The following is a 17,366-nucleotide window of genomic DNA, read 5'->3' on the forward strand; positions in this document are numbered from 1 at the left end:
GCCAGTCTACACCAAATTGCAGTTTACTGCGCCTAATGTGTTTTGATTGTTCTATCTGCATCTTGATCTAGAACTGCTTGAAAATACACATTTATTACCATGACTGGGCCTGATGTTTTCCCGAAATGTTCCAAATCTCTTGTGAGCAAACAAGGGTTGATTTTTGTATCAAGGAGCTGTATCGTCCTATTGTAGGCAAAATTGAAAACTGATTTTATCCGTGCCTTTTTCAGTATTGTGTACAAGGGGGTATTATGTGAACTTCTCAGGGGAAAAAATGTCATACTTATTACAAAATTATGTGACAAATGTAAAAACAACATTCTAAGACCAGCAGGCGCCTGCTTTATCTAGAGACCTGACACACAAATATCGGCTGATATCACGAAATAGTTGTCTGCTTAGATGTTAAAACAAAAGCAAAAAGAGGCGATTTAGAGTCAATTTTTAGAACCTGACACAAGCATTCACAGTCACGTGTACTGCTAAAACTGATCGTGTTGATATGCCTGAAGATTTTATTTGGCAAGATGTTGAACTGCAATTATTGTGAGTTGTTCCAAAATCCTCCATTACTGTTTTTTTTTTTTTTCAATGAGCATCAAGCACATGTCTAAACTGAGCCCTAACATACGATACATTAAAAAAATTGTGGCCATAGCAGGTCTTTTTTTGTCTGTTATAAAACAAGTTTTTGTAAATGCAGTAAAATTAATACTACAAGAATTAATGGACATTTTCTAGTCCTTTACGAATCTTTAAAACATATTTTATGTAAGTTTTACTTATAATTAAGTAATTGACAAGTCTCTGTAATGATTCTGGCAAGGGGTTGTCTTCACTTTTCTACTGGCTCAGATAAAAGATGCAAAACAATATATATAGCCTAAACCACGTGATTGCACACAACGTGATGCTAGTCCTGAGTATGTTTCATGTCTCCGATTTGTTGTTCTTTAAACTTAAGACAACGTGTGGGTGTTTGTAGGATGTGTGACACACAAGAAACAGGGCAGCAAGCCAGCCACTGATACCACCAATGTGGTGCATATGACTCACAATCTTTTTCCGTTGGAGTAAATTCCTGGATATGTAATCTTTGTGTGTCCATAGTATGTGTGTGCTTGCCCGAGTGAGTGCGTTCATATCTATGCATGAGAAGTCGCATTACACAAAACATGTACTACATAATTGCAGAAATATGAGAGCTGCTCTAATCATGATGAGAAGTTCGTGTCGCATGATTTTGTGTTTGGGTCATACAAAAACATGTCACCACTATATAAATCACAAATAAACGGTGACAAGAGAAACCAAAGTACATTGGTTTAAAGAAACCCCACTTTTTTTCCATTATGGTCAAGATGAAAGATCATAAAAGTAGTTCAGGGAATTTTTTTCTCCATCTCACTTCCAGTCAGAGTTGCACAATGCCTTTAAGGTGAGATACAACATTTTGATTCTTGACATTGCAAAGGTCAAAAGTCCAGTCAGTATATGTCTTCTGTTTTCTTTGATGAACGGGCAGCAGTTGTCTGATTCTGCTCTCTGGGGGTGTTTTCCACAGGGAAGGCAGCACCAGTATTCTTAACAACCTGCTGTCCAGAATGGAGCAGTACGCTAACAATCTGGAGAATCTGGTGGAGGAGCGAACACAAGCCTATCTGGAGGAGAAAAGGAAAGCGGAAAATCTTCTCTATCAAATTTTACCACAGTAAGATGAACAACACTCACAAATCACTCGTTTTTCCCCTGTATTTAAACTGTGGTACTTTATGATGTTCAGTGCTGGACATTTGCTGTCAGTTTAAATTTTCTACTGTACTTGTGGCAACACAAAAACACAAATCTACTGCATCCTATAAATTATATTACCATATCGATTTCACTTATATATTTAGTTTGATTACAAGTTTATTTTTCATATTCATATATATCGATTAATCGACAAGAATCAATTATCAAACCAACCGACAACCATTTTAATAATGAAGTAATTGTGTTTTTATTTTAGAATTGTCAGCCTCTGAACAGTAATTTTTGTAGTTATTCATGTAAACAAACAATTGAATCAAAACAAGAAATTTAAAAAGGTCTGCTTTTACTTTGGAAAACCATAACTGCACCATAAATTCAGTATGGTGAGTAATAATCTCTTGTGTTAATTTAATTATTATTTTGTTGTTTTTATAACTAAGCAATACATGATAAATCGCAGTAAATGGAGAGATTTTGTAATACTTTTTCATGCATTATAAAGTTTAACCAATTATTCAATCAATGGGCGGCATGGTGGAGCACTTCACAGTGCAGAGGTGGTCGGTTCGATTCTGGCTCCGGCCTTCCTGTGTGGAGTTTGCATGTTCTCCCCCTGCCTGCCTGGGTTTCCTCCCGCGTCCCAAAACATGCATGGTAAGCCGATTGAACACTACAAATTGCCCCTAAGTGTGAGTGTGAATATGAGTGGTTGTTCGTCTCTGTGCGCCCTGTGATTGGCCTGCAACAAGTTCAGGGTGTACCCCGCCTGCCGTCCAAAGACTCCTGGGATAGGCTCCAGCACTCCCGTCACTCTCGTGAGGATAAGTCGTACAGATAATGGATAGATGGAGAATTATTAGCCCAAAATTCATATATAATATCATTGCTACTTATCTGCAACAACCGGCATGCCCACTTGGCCGAAATGCACATCTTGGATATTTATCAAGCAAAATAAATGTTTGATGTGCCTATTTAATTAGAGCAACATCAGAGAGGGGCAAACTGAAAAAATGGGTCTTTGGCAGAGTAACTTGTGGGTGTAGAAATTCCTTTTGCAAATTAAGCATACAACATTGATATTTTCATTTATTTTTTTATATAAAAGAAAAACAACACTCGTGCATTATTACACACACATGGCACCTATCTGTTTCTCACAGTTGTTAATTATAAGCAAAATGTATTCTCTTATTCTTATTTTCTTTGTTTTCATTCATCGAGTCACTCGTTGGTCTTCGTCATACAAATCAAAAGGAGCACCTGGTCATTTCAAAATACCGTGGACACTGCAAAGAGCGATACTTTAATGGATTGTGATATTGATGTGTTTTGCCACAATTAGAGCATTTGTTTGGCTTGCACTGCTAGGATGGATGTGTGAAAAATTCAAACTTCAACGTGAATCAAGGTGTGTATCTATACAATACAAATGACGTATGAACTCCAGCAAATCGTGTTAATTTTTCCAGTGCCATTCAAAATGTAATCAATTTTGGTAAATCCCTTTAATGATTAAAGACCTGTTATCCTCCTCAATACCATTTTTAAACTTTCCTCCATGGTGCCATCCCACTGCAGATGAAAGGGAACAGAAAGGCCTGACAGGCGACCTACTAATGAAGTTGAAGTAAAGAGCAGATAGCGGGCTTAGGCGCCATCACTAGGAAATCTCCTCTTTCTGCAACGTTCTACCCAGTTTCCCATCTAGGTCATACAAAGGCACCCAGTCAGCAATAGATGAGCTTGAAAGAGAAGACAAATACTTTCTCAGTCTTTTGTTTCACATTAGTGTCAGCTCTCGCAGTCTTTGCTTTTGTTTGATAGAAACATGAGAAGAATTAGCAAAGATCATTTTAATTAAACCTTGCAGCTATTGTGTCAAACAAAGATTTTTAGCTTACTCATAAAACAGCATCAAAAGAAACACCATCTTATATGCTGACATGTATATTTGAGTTTTGAATTTATGTGTCTATTGTGCTCGCAGTTCCGTAGCAGAGCAGCTAAAGCGAGGGGAGACGGTTCAGGCGGAAGCCTTCGACAGTGTCACCATTTACTTCAGCGACATCGTGGGCTTCACATCCATGTCTGCGGAGAGTACGCCTCTTCAGGTACTCACTTATCTTTGACGTCCTTAAACATGTGCCAAAGTAATTCAACTTCTAAAGGCTTTATCATTTTCCATGTACCAATTTCAACTTCTCTGTGAGATTTACACTTCCTAGAGTGAGTGTTTCCACACACTAACTGCAACTCGGAATAGTGACAGAGTACACTGACGCAGAGTTGAGTCATATTCAACAGCAAGCACTATTCCCAATTCTGGAAAGAGGTTACTTTCCAGGTAAACACTGTCATGATGACCGACTTGAACCAATGACTCATAAAGTGATGTTTGAACAACCTTATGCCCTCATCCTAAGGGAATTGCCTTATTTACTGTGATATCAGTTGTGTGGTTGAATTTCTCTGATACACAAAGCGTTATGAGGCAACATAGAAAGCTGCAGTAGCTTAAATCTGAATGGCTGTCTATCCGTGTCCTGCAATTGGCATGGAGTCCTTGGATGAATCAAAAAGCCAAGCCAGCTGACACATAGGTAGACGGACAACACGTCAATCCGTTGTCATCCATTTTCACAAGCTGCTCTGTTCCTCTCCAGGTGGTTACGTTGCTCAATGACCTGTACACTTGTTTTGACGCCATCATCGATAACTTTGATGTTTACAAAGTAAGTCCGCGTCTCAGTGCTGAGATTGAACAATAGATCAATGTGGAAAATGAATGGCAAGTTCTATTTATCCCTGAGGTGGAGACCATTGGCGATGCCTATATGGTGGTATCAGGGTTACCGGTGCGGAACGGGAAACTCCACGCCAGAGAGATCGCCGGGATGTCATTGGCATTGTTAGAACAAGTGAAAACATTCAAGATTCGACACAGACCCAATGACCAGCTGAGACTCAGAATAGGCATCCACACAGGTGAGAATAAATGAATGGATGGACATAGAACCGAATGTTTTGCCACAGACAATGAGTGGTGGGTACTTGGAATATCTTCACTGGCTGTTACCAATTGTCAGGGTCTGCTGTCCCAAGTTCTCCACACGACAGCCACCAAATTATCTGAGTGATAGATTTATTTTCCTTAAATCCTGATGAAAAGTCATCAGAGAAAGCTGATCCCCCCCCCCCCACACACACACACACACTTTTAAAGCAGAGGGGTCTTCATAACCTTTTTACACCTCTTGCCAACAGCACACACAATCAGTTAGAGTGCTCATGCAATTCAGCAAATGCTTGCTATTCTATCACTTTCTTAGTAGATCACATGCCACACGCCCTCCAACAGGGTAGGCAATTTGTTAGTGTACGTAAGCCCAGCATTTGAGAGCTTAGTAAATAAGGCCAAAGGTAGGACTGGTGGTATATGCCATGCTGTGGTGCATGTTAGCAAACTAGTTATCAGAATCAAATGATATAATTATCAAGAATTATAGTAACATGCATTTGTAACATTTAGCCTGATGCACTTTACGGACGACATTAGCCACTGACCCGATTTATTTTCTGACTTAACCCTGACATGTTGCAATAAATCACCGTGTTGACCTGTGCTCATGCTGCAACTGAGGAAGGTGGAAAGTTGCATTACCGCTTTCAGGTTCACTTCCACCTCTGTGAATAAAAAAACAGAAAAAAAAATGTATTGCTATCTATCTATCAATATTTATCTATCTATCTATCTATCTATCTATCTATCTATCTATCTATCTATCTATCTATCTATCTATCTATCTATCTATCTATCTATCTATCTATCTATCTATCTATCTATCTATCTATCTATCTATCTATCTATCTATCTATCTATCTATCTATCTATCTATCTATCTATCTATCTATCTATCTATCTATCTATCTATCTATCTATCTATCTATCTATCTATCTATCGATCGATCGATCGATCGATCGATCGATCGATCGATCGATCGATCGATCTATCCAGCTCAGTGGCCTAGTGGTAGAGTGTCCGCCCTGAGACTGGAAGGTTGTTGGTTCAAACCCCGGCCGGGTCATACCAAAGACTATAAAAATAGGACCCATTGCCTCCCTGCTTGGCACTCAGCATTAAGGGTTGGAATTGGGGGGTTAGATCACCAAATGATTCCTAAGCGCAGCACCGCTGCTGCTCACTGCTCCCCTCTCCCCCAGAGGATGGATCAAAATCACATGGGGATGGGTTAAATGCAGAGGACAAATTTCACCGCACCCAGATGTGTGTGTGACGATCATTGGGACTTTAACTTTTTTAACTATCTATCTATCTAATTAATCTAATTTTTTACGTTTGACTATATTGTGTAATAATAGTACATTTTTTTTAGGTCCAGTCTGTGCTGGAGTGGTCGGTTTGAAAATGCCCAGATATTGTTTGTTTGGGGATACTGTCAACACGGCATCTCGAATGGAGTCGAATGGAGAGGGTGAGTGTCAGAGTGCTTCTTATTGTTTATTTTTCTCAGAACCCCTCAAGGGTCTTCACACGACTGGCTTTTCAACATGTCATACAAAAAACAGGCTACAGTGAAGGCCGGCTACTTATTTCTTTCTGCTTGCTGGCCCATTGCTGTGGAGTGCGAAACAATATTTGTCTTAAGCAACTAACTACTCAACTTGTTTTAGTGAGATTATTTCATTTATTATTATTATTCTGAAGAGATTATTTTTGGTCAGTTTTTTCCATTTGGTATGTGAGTAATTTTAAAAGACCAAAGCTAAAATTCTGAGACTAATATTATAGACTTTCTTTTACTTCTGCCTCTCAGAACAAGTGAATTTATGATTTTGCTAAAAGAGGTTGTATTCGAAAAAGAAAATGGCAAAAACTTGACACATTTTAAAGCCAAATGGTTCATCGGTAAATGAAAAATAATGAACACAGGTCAAATTTAGTTTAAGTTTCTAGCCATACAATAACGTGGATGGGCTTTTTTGAAGATACTGTTGACATTGTTTATTTAGAAACAATCATGTTTTCATTTTATAAAATATCCATTTTGAGACACATTTTTAGATGGATCTTTTTTTTTTTACCAGAAACAAAAAAACAATGGCATAATTTGAACTTTAAAAAAAGCCTATCGCCTATCACATATATAGTAAAAATCACTATATATTAAAACTTGGATGTAATTCAGAGTAGGTCTCTCAGAGTTTCTCTCCCCAGTTTGTAAAGCTGTCTCAATATAACCGCTATTACTGTCTTAATAGCTGGCAACACATTTAGTACACCTGATAATGAACATGTCCAATTTGTGTCCAATAATTTGTGAAAGCAATTATTTTGGTAGAACTCACCAGAGATGCAAAGGCTTTCACTGGAAACCGCTTTCACCCCTCCATTATGACATTACAAAGCTGGTAATGGTTAGATACTTGCCTTCTCTACCTTTGTTTATTCCAAGGTGTTGCCAATCTTTTTATACCTAAGGTCGTAGAGAACTTTGTGAAAAATTCTCTTCTATCCTCAGTAATGTCCGCGCCATATGGGTCGTAGATAAGCTAAAGCAGGGGTGTCAAACTCATTTTTTCGCGGGCCGCATTGCTTCTTTCGGAGGGCCATTATGACTGTCAACCCAAATAAATGTATGAGCACTTCATATTATATACAGTAAAAGCTACAAAACAAACTGACAAATAACTCATTTTCAAATCAGACGAGTAAAAACTGGTTAAATATTTTTAAAAAAAGATATGATTAAAAGTGAAGACAATTTGCAATTCTAGTAATGACACACGAATTCGATGCACAATTTGTCTTCGCGGGCCACATACAATGATGTGGCGGGCCGTATCTGGCCCCCGGGCCTTGAGTTTGACACCTGTGAGCTAGAGGGTCAGGTAATGTTCGTCAAGTACACAGTAGTATACGGATTTTCGCATTTTGTGAGCTGGCCCGGTTCCTATCATGTTGCAAATAGCAGACTGGAGGGCGTACTTGGACATCTGTCTGCAATGATTATTTTTTAATTAATTAATCAAAATTTCCCTCATCATTGTCTTTGTAATGTAAGCTGTGTAAGCTTTTTATACTGATGGTTCTATTCTTGACCTACAATGACAGGAACTCATGTTCTCAAAGTGTGATGGTATATAACTGGAGCAAGTCATTGGACATATTGATTGACTGCTAAGTCGCTTCCTGTGTTCTGCCTCTGCTGGTAAATAATTGAGAGCACTCAAAATGTAGGGGCCCTTAGCTAGCAATAAACTGCAGCCTGAAGCTGCCATCAAGTTCTGCGTCTCAAATGTCTACAATGTGCAGCAGCTGCTAAGAATAATACAGAGAATAATAGTCAAGCATGATTGCTCAATCTTTTAAAAGCTTCTATTAAAGTCTTGAATAGAAAAAGCCAAATGGCAATGTGATAATAAAGATTTGTTGTTATCTGAGTCATCTTGGAAAAATAAATGAGAATGTGTGTTTCACAGCTCTGAAGATCCACGTATCCTCAGCTACCAAAGAAGTCTTGGATGAGTTTGGCTACTTTGATCTGCAGTTACGAGGAGATATTGAAATGAAAGTAAGCTGTTTATACCCTACTTATTAACACAAACTTCACCAGTTTCTTTGTTTTCAATGTTATCATTTTTTTATTGTCTGATAATTCTCTTGCAATTTGATAGTTTTTACCAGGGATACTTGATATATCTTTTCTCCCCGAACAATACCAGAACAAGAGCTCAATTCTTGAGTGGTCACAATACCGATACCAATTACTGATACCACGAGTACTTTTGATCAGTAAAATTTGCCCCAACAAACAATGACGGATAATCTAAAAAAGACCTACATTTTCGAAAACAGCAATTTTCCTTAAAATTGCGCATGAAATCAAAGTCAATTATCCATTTTTCTCATTTCTTGGTATCGTTACCCATCCATGGTTATTACTTTAATTTGTCATTGCGAATGGGATTTTTTTTTTTCTACCCTTTCAATATACAGAACATGCACCGTCAGATGGGCTTCCTTTCCAAAAAGGATGCCCCCTACTAGCATTTGATGTCCCTTCATAAACAATCTGCAATGAAATATTATTTACATTAAAAAGAAATGCATCCGTCTGGTGTATTGCTGAGCAGGACATTTCGTATGACTCTTACACCTGTGAAAATGAGCATGTTCATTTTTTTCCTTTGTCGGATTTTTAGTATTAACGTGAGCAGATGCTTATCATCTTTTCACTTCATAATCTAATCATTTTTGTCGTACAATGTGACAAAGTGAAGAAAGAAAACCTTTCCAGATAGCTCTTAGCATTTGAGAAAATGATTTAGGGGTGGAATGTGATCTCCGTGATCACCTTGAAAATAGGAAAGCAAATTGAGGATATAATGTTACCCTAACACACCCTTTGTTCCTCTTGATGAACTTATTGATTTCTGTGTTTCAGGGCAAAGGTAAAATGAGAACCTATTGGCTACTCGGGGAGAAGTCTGATGTGTATGTTATCTGAGAGGCGAAGACGACGTCAGACGACCCGATGGTCGAGCCGCTGCTTTATTTGTTCTAGAATAAGTCTTGTGTGGGATTTCCATGCAGAGGAACATAAACCATACACCAAAAAAGTAGAGGAAATTACAGGTATTTTTATGACCTGGATGCTGCAACTACAAAACAAAAGTGTTTTTTGTATGAAGAAATGTTCTTTCCTCAGAGTGAGTACTTTTCACAGAAAATATCTTATTTTTTGTGCTTTCTATAATCAGATTTGTATAATGTGTTTTGAAGTCAATGATGTATTATTTCTTTAGAACCTTTGAAGTCAGTGTTTATATACACTGCTGGCAGGCTTTAATAGTGCTAAAAAGGACAATGCAAGATTTGTATATATGTATACCCAAGACACTGTAAAATATTTTGTTCAATAAACTCTTTAAAATCTCCTTCTTTCAGTCGTTATTTTAGAAATAGTGTCACGTCTCGTACCCAGCCGTTCCACTTTGTGTCTGTTGTCATGGTTTCTGTCCGTTTGCTCGCCCCTCCCCTACTGTGTGCCCATGATTAGTTTGATTATTCTTACCTGTCGTGTATATAAGCTGCGTTTGGTCGCCCTGCTCCATCTGATCCGTGACAAATAGTATATTATGATACAGTATCGTGACATTTTAAGATCCTGTCGTGTATAATTGCTGCTTGTGCTAATCCAATTCTGTTTAGTTCTTCCCGGAGAATTACCCGCCTTGTCAGTTTATATTTCTTATTACATTTTGTCAAGATCTGAAATCCAACCAATGTTCCATTAAAAAATAAAATCTATTAGCTTCAGCCTGATTCAGTGTATTTAGCTGTGGACAAATGAGAGGAAAAGAGACGAAGATGTGAATTGGCAGTGAGCATGTGTGTAGTCGTGACATCACTGCTCATTAGATGCTCATTATCAACTGTGGCACTTGGACTCTGGAAATGTGTATGTGTGCATGTGTCTCTGCTGGAGACCATCTTCCCCTACTGCGTGGCTGTAATTACCGCCCACTTCCTCCTGGTAACCGATGCCTGTTAGAAGCAGAGCATGAGAGAAGATTACTGAAGTTCTCTGCTGATCCATGCGTTTGCCTGTTTACTTCACCCAAGTGGCCTGATTGTCCATCATCTTGATATTTGCAACCCTTTCCCTTGACAGAAAACCCGATGAACAGTCCGTCCACATGGCATTTTTGGTTCACGTATAATAATCAGACGTGTCTCTTTATTGACAAGAATATCATTACGTGACTTTTGGATTCCTTCAGGTTTCCTTAGTGTGTGTTTTTGTGCGTGGGTTTCGATTTATGGTACTTATTATTAAACCACCTGTCATAATGATGAGAAACCATACAGAATTGTTTTAGCGAAGATGCAAGGAAATTAAAATTGACCTTGTAGTATAGACAAGATTTAGCTGGCTAACTGAGCGGGTTATAGGTAGCAAAATTGTGATGCCGGAATGGTGGGTTATTTTAATCATAATTGATCTTTTTAGAAAATTGTCCTGTTTCAGTTTTTATTCTTATTATATCTCCCGCAAAATGACATGACACATAAGAGACACAAATAAAGATGCGCCCCTCCCCACTGCCCAAAATTGATGTGTTACATGACATCTAAAAGGCCAAGCGCAAATGTTCTCCAAGGCTTTCTGGTATCATGTAATGTTCTGACAGAAAATTTGCATACATATAAACTAAGATTACTTGTCGCCATGGCTACCACCCACTAATCCTTCCTGAATGCTCAGGAAGGATCAACATCTCCAGGCATTGTCCTGTGATTGACAGAACACATATTATGAGATGCACTAGTAAAGCCCAGTTTGATTTCCCAGTGACATTGCTGCTTATCACAATCTCCATATACTGAAATTGCAGGTCGTTCAAGTGCTTGTATATGGATCATTTTATATTGTTCTTGCTCAAGTGAGTGCATGATTTTATCTCCAGGTCTTAAATTAGTGCAATGATTAGTTTAACATTGAGTGAAACTCTCAATTCAGGGTGTCATTGCCTAATAAAAAAATCGGATACAATTTTAGTTTACATTGAAGTTTATAACATAACTTACCTAATAACAACTAAACGGCAATTAGGCAATATGACACAAGAGGTATTAATGTTGTACTCACCAGTCTTTTTTAAATGATTCTATTTCTGGTTAAGTCGTTGTTATTGTAAAAACTGATGTTTGCAAATGCCACACAAAAGAGAATCGGTCTGCTTTAATAAAGGACTAGAAAAATCTGATGAATATTGTTAAATCTGAGGATTTTGACCATTATAAGTTAAACCATGGCTCTAACTGATCATTAAAATTTTGATAAATCTGACAATCAATTTGTTGTCGATTAATCGGTTAATTTTAAGAGCTCTACTCTAGACTTCTCGCAGCACTTATCTTCAAACAATAATGTACAGTGGAACCTCACTTTAACGGACACCTTTTTCCATCAAAAGAAAAGCACGTGCATATGTGGTGGCCATGTTTGCAAGCATTGTGCAAACATGCAGCTCAAAAGCAGTGTGTCATATCTACATATTCACATCAATGGCCATTTTCTTTTTTTTTACTCAGGTACAAGTCATGTACACCTTTCTCAAACATGCTGTTTTTGGGACACAACCAATTTGTGTCTGTCATTAACTGCAATTTGGAGAAATCAGTAATCATAGGTAGTTGGTAGAAATGTCAGCAGCAGAAGCATACAAGGACAAACTCACTTTATTCAAAAAGCATTCATTTAGACAATTATTCAATGAGGGAATCAACGTTTTTCCGCGGATCACCCAAGGGAGTGGAAAACTGGGCCGACTTTCTAAAAGGTGTGTTTGGGCACTCCACTGGACTTACACCCTGTAACAGAAAACAAAAGTTTTAATGTTGAAAAGCATCCGGAACCTGACATGTTGTGGGTTCTGTTCAGAATTGATGGAAACTGTAGAATCTGCAAAAAGCGAATAATTGAGAGGAAAAATCTTCCATCAGCGTCATCCTTTTTTTGACCTTGGTGCACAAACAAAATGGATCCACTGCGGTTAATACTGCTCACGAATTGGATGGTACCATTCGTGCTGTGTGTAAGGGGAACGAATGAGTACAAGTTTTCACAGAACTTTTTTTTTTTTTACAAAAAAAAAAATAATCAAAAGACGAAATGTTTTCAATAAAATCAACCGAAACTAAAAAAAAAAAGAGTATTATTATTTTCCAGGAACAATTGGGACCCACCTGTATCCGCTGGTAATTTTCACTCCAATAACTGATGGCCTGCTCAGTTGTATAATCATGAATCTGTAAATAGTTGCAACAAAAAACAATTTTGTGTATTTTATATCAAATGATGGTCAAAAATACAATTGACATATGACCTGGGTGAATTTACTTCATGACTACCACGAAAACACTAACAAAACACGTAAATCTCTAATTGCAGGCAGGGATACGTACACGGTTATTTTTAGTAGTTTGGGGTACAAATCCCTCAACTCGAAAATCTCTCTGAGTTACACTGGCAAAGTCAGCTTGGGGAAGCGGTGGGTTTCGTTCTGCATGAATCTTGTCCCTGCAAAAACATCATCAAACAATTATTATGGAACCAAATAAATACAAGCATGTAGAGTATGATTATATTTAGTATTGCTGATGTTTCTGTTTGTGACACAAGGCTAAGCAACACTCGCAATTCAAACCCTAAATTCCAATGTAATGTGTAAAACGTAAATAAAAATGACATGACTGGCTAAATTGGCTCTGGTCTGATGAGTCACACATTAGGGTTTTCATTTGGCAAAGGTTCATTGAGTGGGTTAAAAGGAAAGGTGACGAACAGAACAGTGACTTCAGTACCCCTGTCCCAGCTTTTTGGGGTTTATCAGTTTGAACATTAAATATCTTGATTGAGTTAAATATATGTTGAAAAAGATTTGTAAATCCTTGTACCGTATTTTCCTCACTATAAGGCGCACCTTCAATGAATTGCCCATTTTAAAACTTTGTCCATATATAAGGCGCACCGGATTATAAGGCGCACTTTCAGTGAATGGCCCATTTTAAAACTTTGTCCATATATAAGATATATACATTTGGCCCGCCGGCCGGACTTTGGACATGCCTGCTGTAGTGGCTCAATATTGGTCCATATATAAGGCGCACCTGATTATAAGGTGCACTGTTGACCTTTGAGAAAATTGGAGGTGTTTAGGTGCGCCTTATAGTGCGGAAAATACGGTAATCTGATTTTATTTGATTTTAGTGTCCTAACTTTAGTAACAGTTTAATTCACAGATGCACGCTGTGCATCTTTTATTGTTCCTGGTGGATGAGTTCATTAGGTGCCTGAAGATGTCAAAATGACCTCTGCAAAAAAGTTGAATTTCAAACAGCCCATTTCCTGCCGTCATATTAAAAGAGCTGTGCCTTCCGGAGTAAAATAATAATCAAGACAACACACTTCCCCCATCCTAGAAAACATATGTGAAGATCTATCTGCCATTGATAGAAGAATGATAAATTAATGGCTTTACCACAATTAATTCATTGATCAACACTCTTGAGAACCTGTTTGGGAATTTTGAAAACTAAGTCTGCCTTATGAGGGTTATGGTCGTATACCTTTAACGTCAGTCCTAAATGAGATACAGACAGAAACTAGCCATGGATTTACAATTTCAATGGGTAAGAGAGCAAATGAAAGTTCGGAAATAAGGAAAGTAAGGAAATAAAAGCTATGACAAAATATATCCATCCATCCATTTCCTGAACCGCTTAGTCCCCACGGGGGTCGCGGGTGTGCTGGAGCCTATCCCAGCCGTCATCGGGCAGTAGGCGGGGGACACCCTGAACCGGTCGCCAGCCAATCGCAGGGCACACAAAGAGACAAACAACCATTTGCACTCGTACTCACACCTAGGGACAATTTGGAGTCTTCAATCGGCCCACCAAGCATGTTTTTGGGATGTGGGAGGAAACCGGAGTGCCTGAAGAAAACCCACGCGGGCCCGGGGAGAACATGCAAAGTCCACACAGGGAGGGCCGTGGGTGATATACGTATATATATATATTGTAATTGTAAGAGGTGCAACATAATTGAAGACGTAATATTAATTCCTACCTTGCTATCTGGGCAATTCTTCTTTCTAAAAGCTCCGACCTCATGCCTGAATCAGATGAACAATCAAAGTGAGTGGTAGGGGCAATGATTGCAGAAAACACTTCAACCATGTGACATGTGAATTAGGACAGTCCCTTGGAGTGTGTGGCCTGCCAATAAAAGAACAGCACATACCCTGCAGCCTCACCCCTGGATGCTTCGGAGGGGCAAATGCTGCTCGGAGGGTGGTAACATGCTCCATCTTCGCTCCCGTGTTTATGGTGATTAGTCCCTTGTGTCCATTCCGCAGGATTTGCTCCCTTGTTTGCTTGGAGTTGAATGGATACGACATTTGAATATGGGTGACATAATATTTAAACAGTACTATATGGCAGAAGTGTTCCACTGTAACATTAGTGACTTGTGTGTTTCTAGTGATTATCATGGAAAATGAATTCAAAAGTTCTAAATATGAATGTGTACATTGTGTGACCAAATAGTGCAGAGAATGGGGTTTGCATCACAGTTTTGCAGGTGATTTTTTCCCCGATAAATCCGCATTTACAACGTTACACTTTAATTGACCAACCTTCATTAATGCAAAAGTTCATAGAAATCTCATTTTTGCTCAACTAAGGTTCATAAAAATACCATTTTTTATCACAGAATGAAAGTTTTGATTTATTTACATTACTCATTAATTTACACATATTGCACGGTCACTGGCTTCTGTAATATAATGGTAAAAATATTAAGTGCCAAACAGTGTGTTGTGTGTTGTCATCGAGTGTACGTAACACAAGGAATTATCCAATATTATGTCCTTGGTTTGCAGCATGCTTTTTGTGTGTGTGTGTTTTTTTTAACAATAATGTATGTTTGTTCATCCATCTCTACCAGCGACGTCTGGTGGCCATCAGAACATTATGGTATGATAGCCTGTTAGCCTCATTCTTATTTTTACCTTTTTGTTTGGTGTTGTGTGAGATTTTTTTACCAAAATAATAAGTGTGCTTTTTCTCAACAAGGGTTGGTCAACACTACAAACTGTCCAAACCCCCAATTGTAATTGTAAGTGTTCTCAAACCAAAATTTTATGCAATTCTTCTTTCATGTGTTATTTCCCCAATAAACGTGATCAATTTCTCAGTTCATTATTTCCGCCGTTGTTGACATGGAGCGCATACGACGTATACTGGGCATCTGTCCTATATAAACTCACCTCTTCGGGGCCGTCTTTATTTTGACTTACAGCAACTGTGTCGTCCGCCATTTCTGCAAATTTAGAACACAATATCGTACAAACCAAGACTTAGATGAGTGAAATAGCCTTGTACAACTTATAAACAAAGCGAGGCACTACATGTCTGAACGGCGTCCCTACAACGGAAGTGCCTCCATGGTAACGGTAAACACAAAATGTATGACGTAGGTAAACGTGACGTAATTTTAATTCTCCAGATGTCTATTTTCTAAACCCAGTGAAGGATATTTATTTGCACGTCTGTGTATGCTGGGACATTTTCCATCTATGCATCTTTGCATTTGCTTATAAATAAATAAATAAATAAATAAATAAATAAATAAATACTCCTCAAAGTTACATGATTATTGTTTTGTCTTGCTTTATTTTATCCATAATTGCTTTTGCATTTGACCCTGCACTCTAAGTGTACCCAATATTGCACCGATCAAGAGTATGCAACTGTTGTGACTATGACACCCACAATCAAAAATGAAAAAAAAAAAAACCTTTCTTCTCTGTGGAGAATGAAGGGTGAATTATTTTCCTCACATTCCTTCATGTGTCTTCAGAGGAAAATCACAAGGCTTTAGCAAACAGCTTTGTCCCCTGAGGGGCAATTAAGAGAAACACAAAATCGTACTCCTGTCATTTGACCACCCCTTACACATTTAATTACATCCAATCATTGATCCTTCCAATCTTTATTGTAACAGCAGGGTTGAACAGAGGCACATATTCTCTACTAAAACCTTCTGTTCCCTTTTCTAAAGGGAAGGTGTCTTAAGCCACCACAATAAATGTGATTTTTAATGATCAAATTATTAGAAAAAATAGTTCTTGGCTACATGGAGTAATAATAAATACAAACCCAGAAGAATTATTCTAAATAACGAGCTAATTTAACCGGCAGCACATTCTGCTCCAGAATGTCTCGATTGTCTTGCTGAGCTTTGTGTCGGCTTATGCTACACCAAAGAATGTAATCACATAAGTTTATCTCTCCTTCTTTTATGCTCCAGAGTTGATTTGTTTCTCTTTTCCACCTATACTAGTTTTGATGTCATTAACCATTTTCTTTATCATCTGCCATCTTCCAATAGATTTCTCATCACATCCCCTTAGCCTTTATTAAAAGTGATGCAGACCCTGCTAAATATAACACCCTGGTCTTGTTACAGAGACCAAATGAAAACCACAGAGCTTGTTACTGAGACTCTGCAGCAGAGTTTTGACTGTCAGGCGGCCAGTATGTCTGGAACAGGCTGCCAGCTCAGCATGAAATCTCAGTCAGGACTCTCCAAACTATCACTCTGTGCTCCACTGGGCTAAACGTTCTCACTAATAGATTTCCAGGTGTTCATAGTGAGTGTGCGTTTTGCAGACTGTGTGTTTGGAAGAAGTGACAATATATATTCCAATCTATAGACATGCAAAAAAAGAAAACTGACGCTACAACATAGTCATGTCATGCTTTGAGTTTATGCATTACAATTTTATTCAAACTCTTGTATGAGCAATTCTATACAGGTATAAATTAACAATTTTACACCATCGTGACATTGAAGTGCAAACTAGCACATTTATTTTAACAATCTAAAACATTACCTTTGTCAAGCAGTATTTCGATACAAATCTATGATATAGCTTTTGAAAATATGTACAGTAATTTAAGTGCAGGTGTACCAGATATTGTGTCTGAACGATTTCCTCCCGACTTATTTTT

General features: G+C 38.1%; 2 protein-coding genes across 2 annotated transcripts in view; one reads left to right on the plus strand and one right to left on the minus strand.

Moving 5' to 3' along the window:
• npr2 (natriuretic peptide receptor 2) overlaps positions 1-9,721 on the plus strand; it is a 45,978-nt gene extending 36,257 nt beyond the window's left edge. Inside the window, exons 16-22 of the mRNA XM_061293369.1 lie at positions 1,568-1,714; positions 3,749-3,872; positions 4,425-4,493; positions 4,572-4,746; positions 6,157-6,255; positions 8,264-8,355; positions 9,229-9,721. Of these exons, the coding sequence (XP_061149353.1) occupies positions 1,568-1,714; positions 3,749-3,872; positions 4,425-4,493; positions 4,572-4,746; positions 6,157-6,255; positions 8,264-8,355; positions 9,229-9,291 (769 nt within the window). The 3' untranslated portion in view covers positions 9,292-9,721. The remainder of the gene's footprint in view (positions 1-1,567; positions 1,715-3,748; positions 3,873-4,424; positions 4,494-4,571; positions 4,747-6,156; positions 6,256-8,263; positions 8,356-9,228) is intronic.
• A 2,292-nt stretch (positions 9,722-12,013) lies between these two features.
• Positions 12,014-15,772, minus strand: spag8 (sperm associated antigen 8). The gene is made up of 6 exons (XM_061294027.1): positions 15,620-15,772; positions 14,593-14,725; positions 14,419-14,464; positions 12,756-12,870; positions 12,537-12,599; positions 12,014-12,161 (listed from the first exon to the last, which is right to left on the minus strand). Exons 1-6 carry the CDS (start codon positions 15,668-15,670, stop codon positions 12,057-12,059), a joined length of 513 nt encoding a protein of 170 aa, XP_061150011.1. The 5' UTR covers positions 15,671-15,772; the 3' UTR covers positions 12,014-12,056.
• Positions 15,773-17,366: the final 1,594 nt, after the last annotated feature.

Source organism: Syngnathus typhle, linkage group LG12 (assembly GCF_033458585.1).
Source record: "Syngnathus typhle isolate RoL2023-S1 ecotype Sweden linkage group LG12, RoL_Styp_1.0, whole genome shotgun sequence".
Classification (NCBI taxonomy): domain Eukaryota; kingdom Metazoa; phylum Chordata; class Actinopteri; order Syngnathiformes; family Syngnathidae; genus Syngnathus; species Syngnathus typhle.

Coding starts and splice junctions, on each gene's coding strand:
- spag8 (XM_061294027.1), bottom strand. CDS start 15,670: ATGGCGGACGACACAGTTGCTGTAAGTCAAAATAAAGACGGCCCCGAA. Junction 12,871..14,418: donor AGAATTGCCCAGATAGCAAG/GTAGGAATTAAT, acceptor ATGTTTTTGCAG/GGACAAGATTCATGCAGAAC. Junction 12,162..12,536: donor AAAATTACCAGCGGATACAG/GTGGGTCCCAAT, acceptor TTTCTGTTACAG/GGTGTAAGTCCAGTGGAGTG.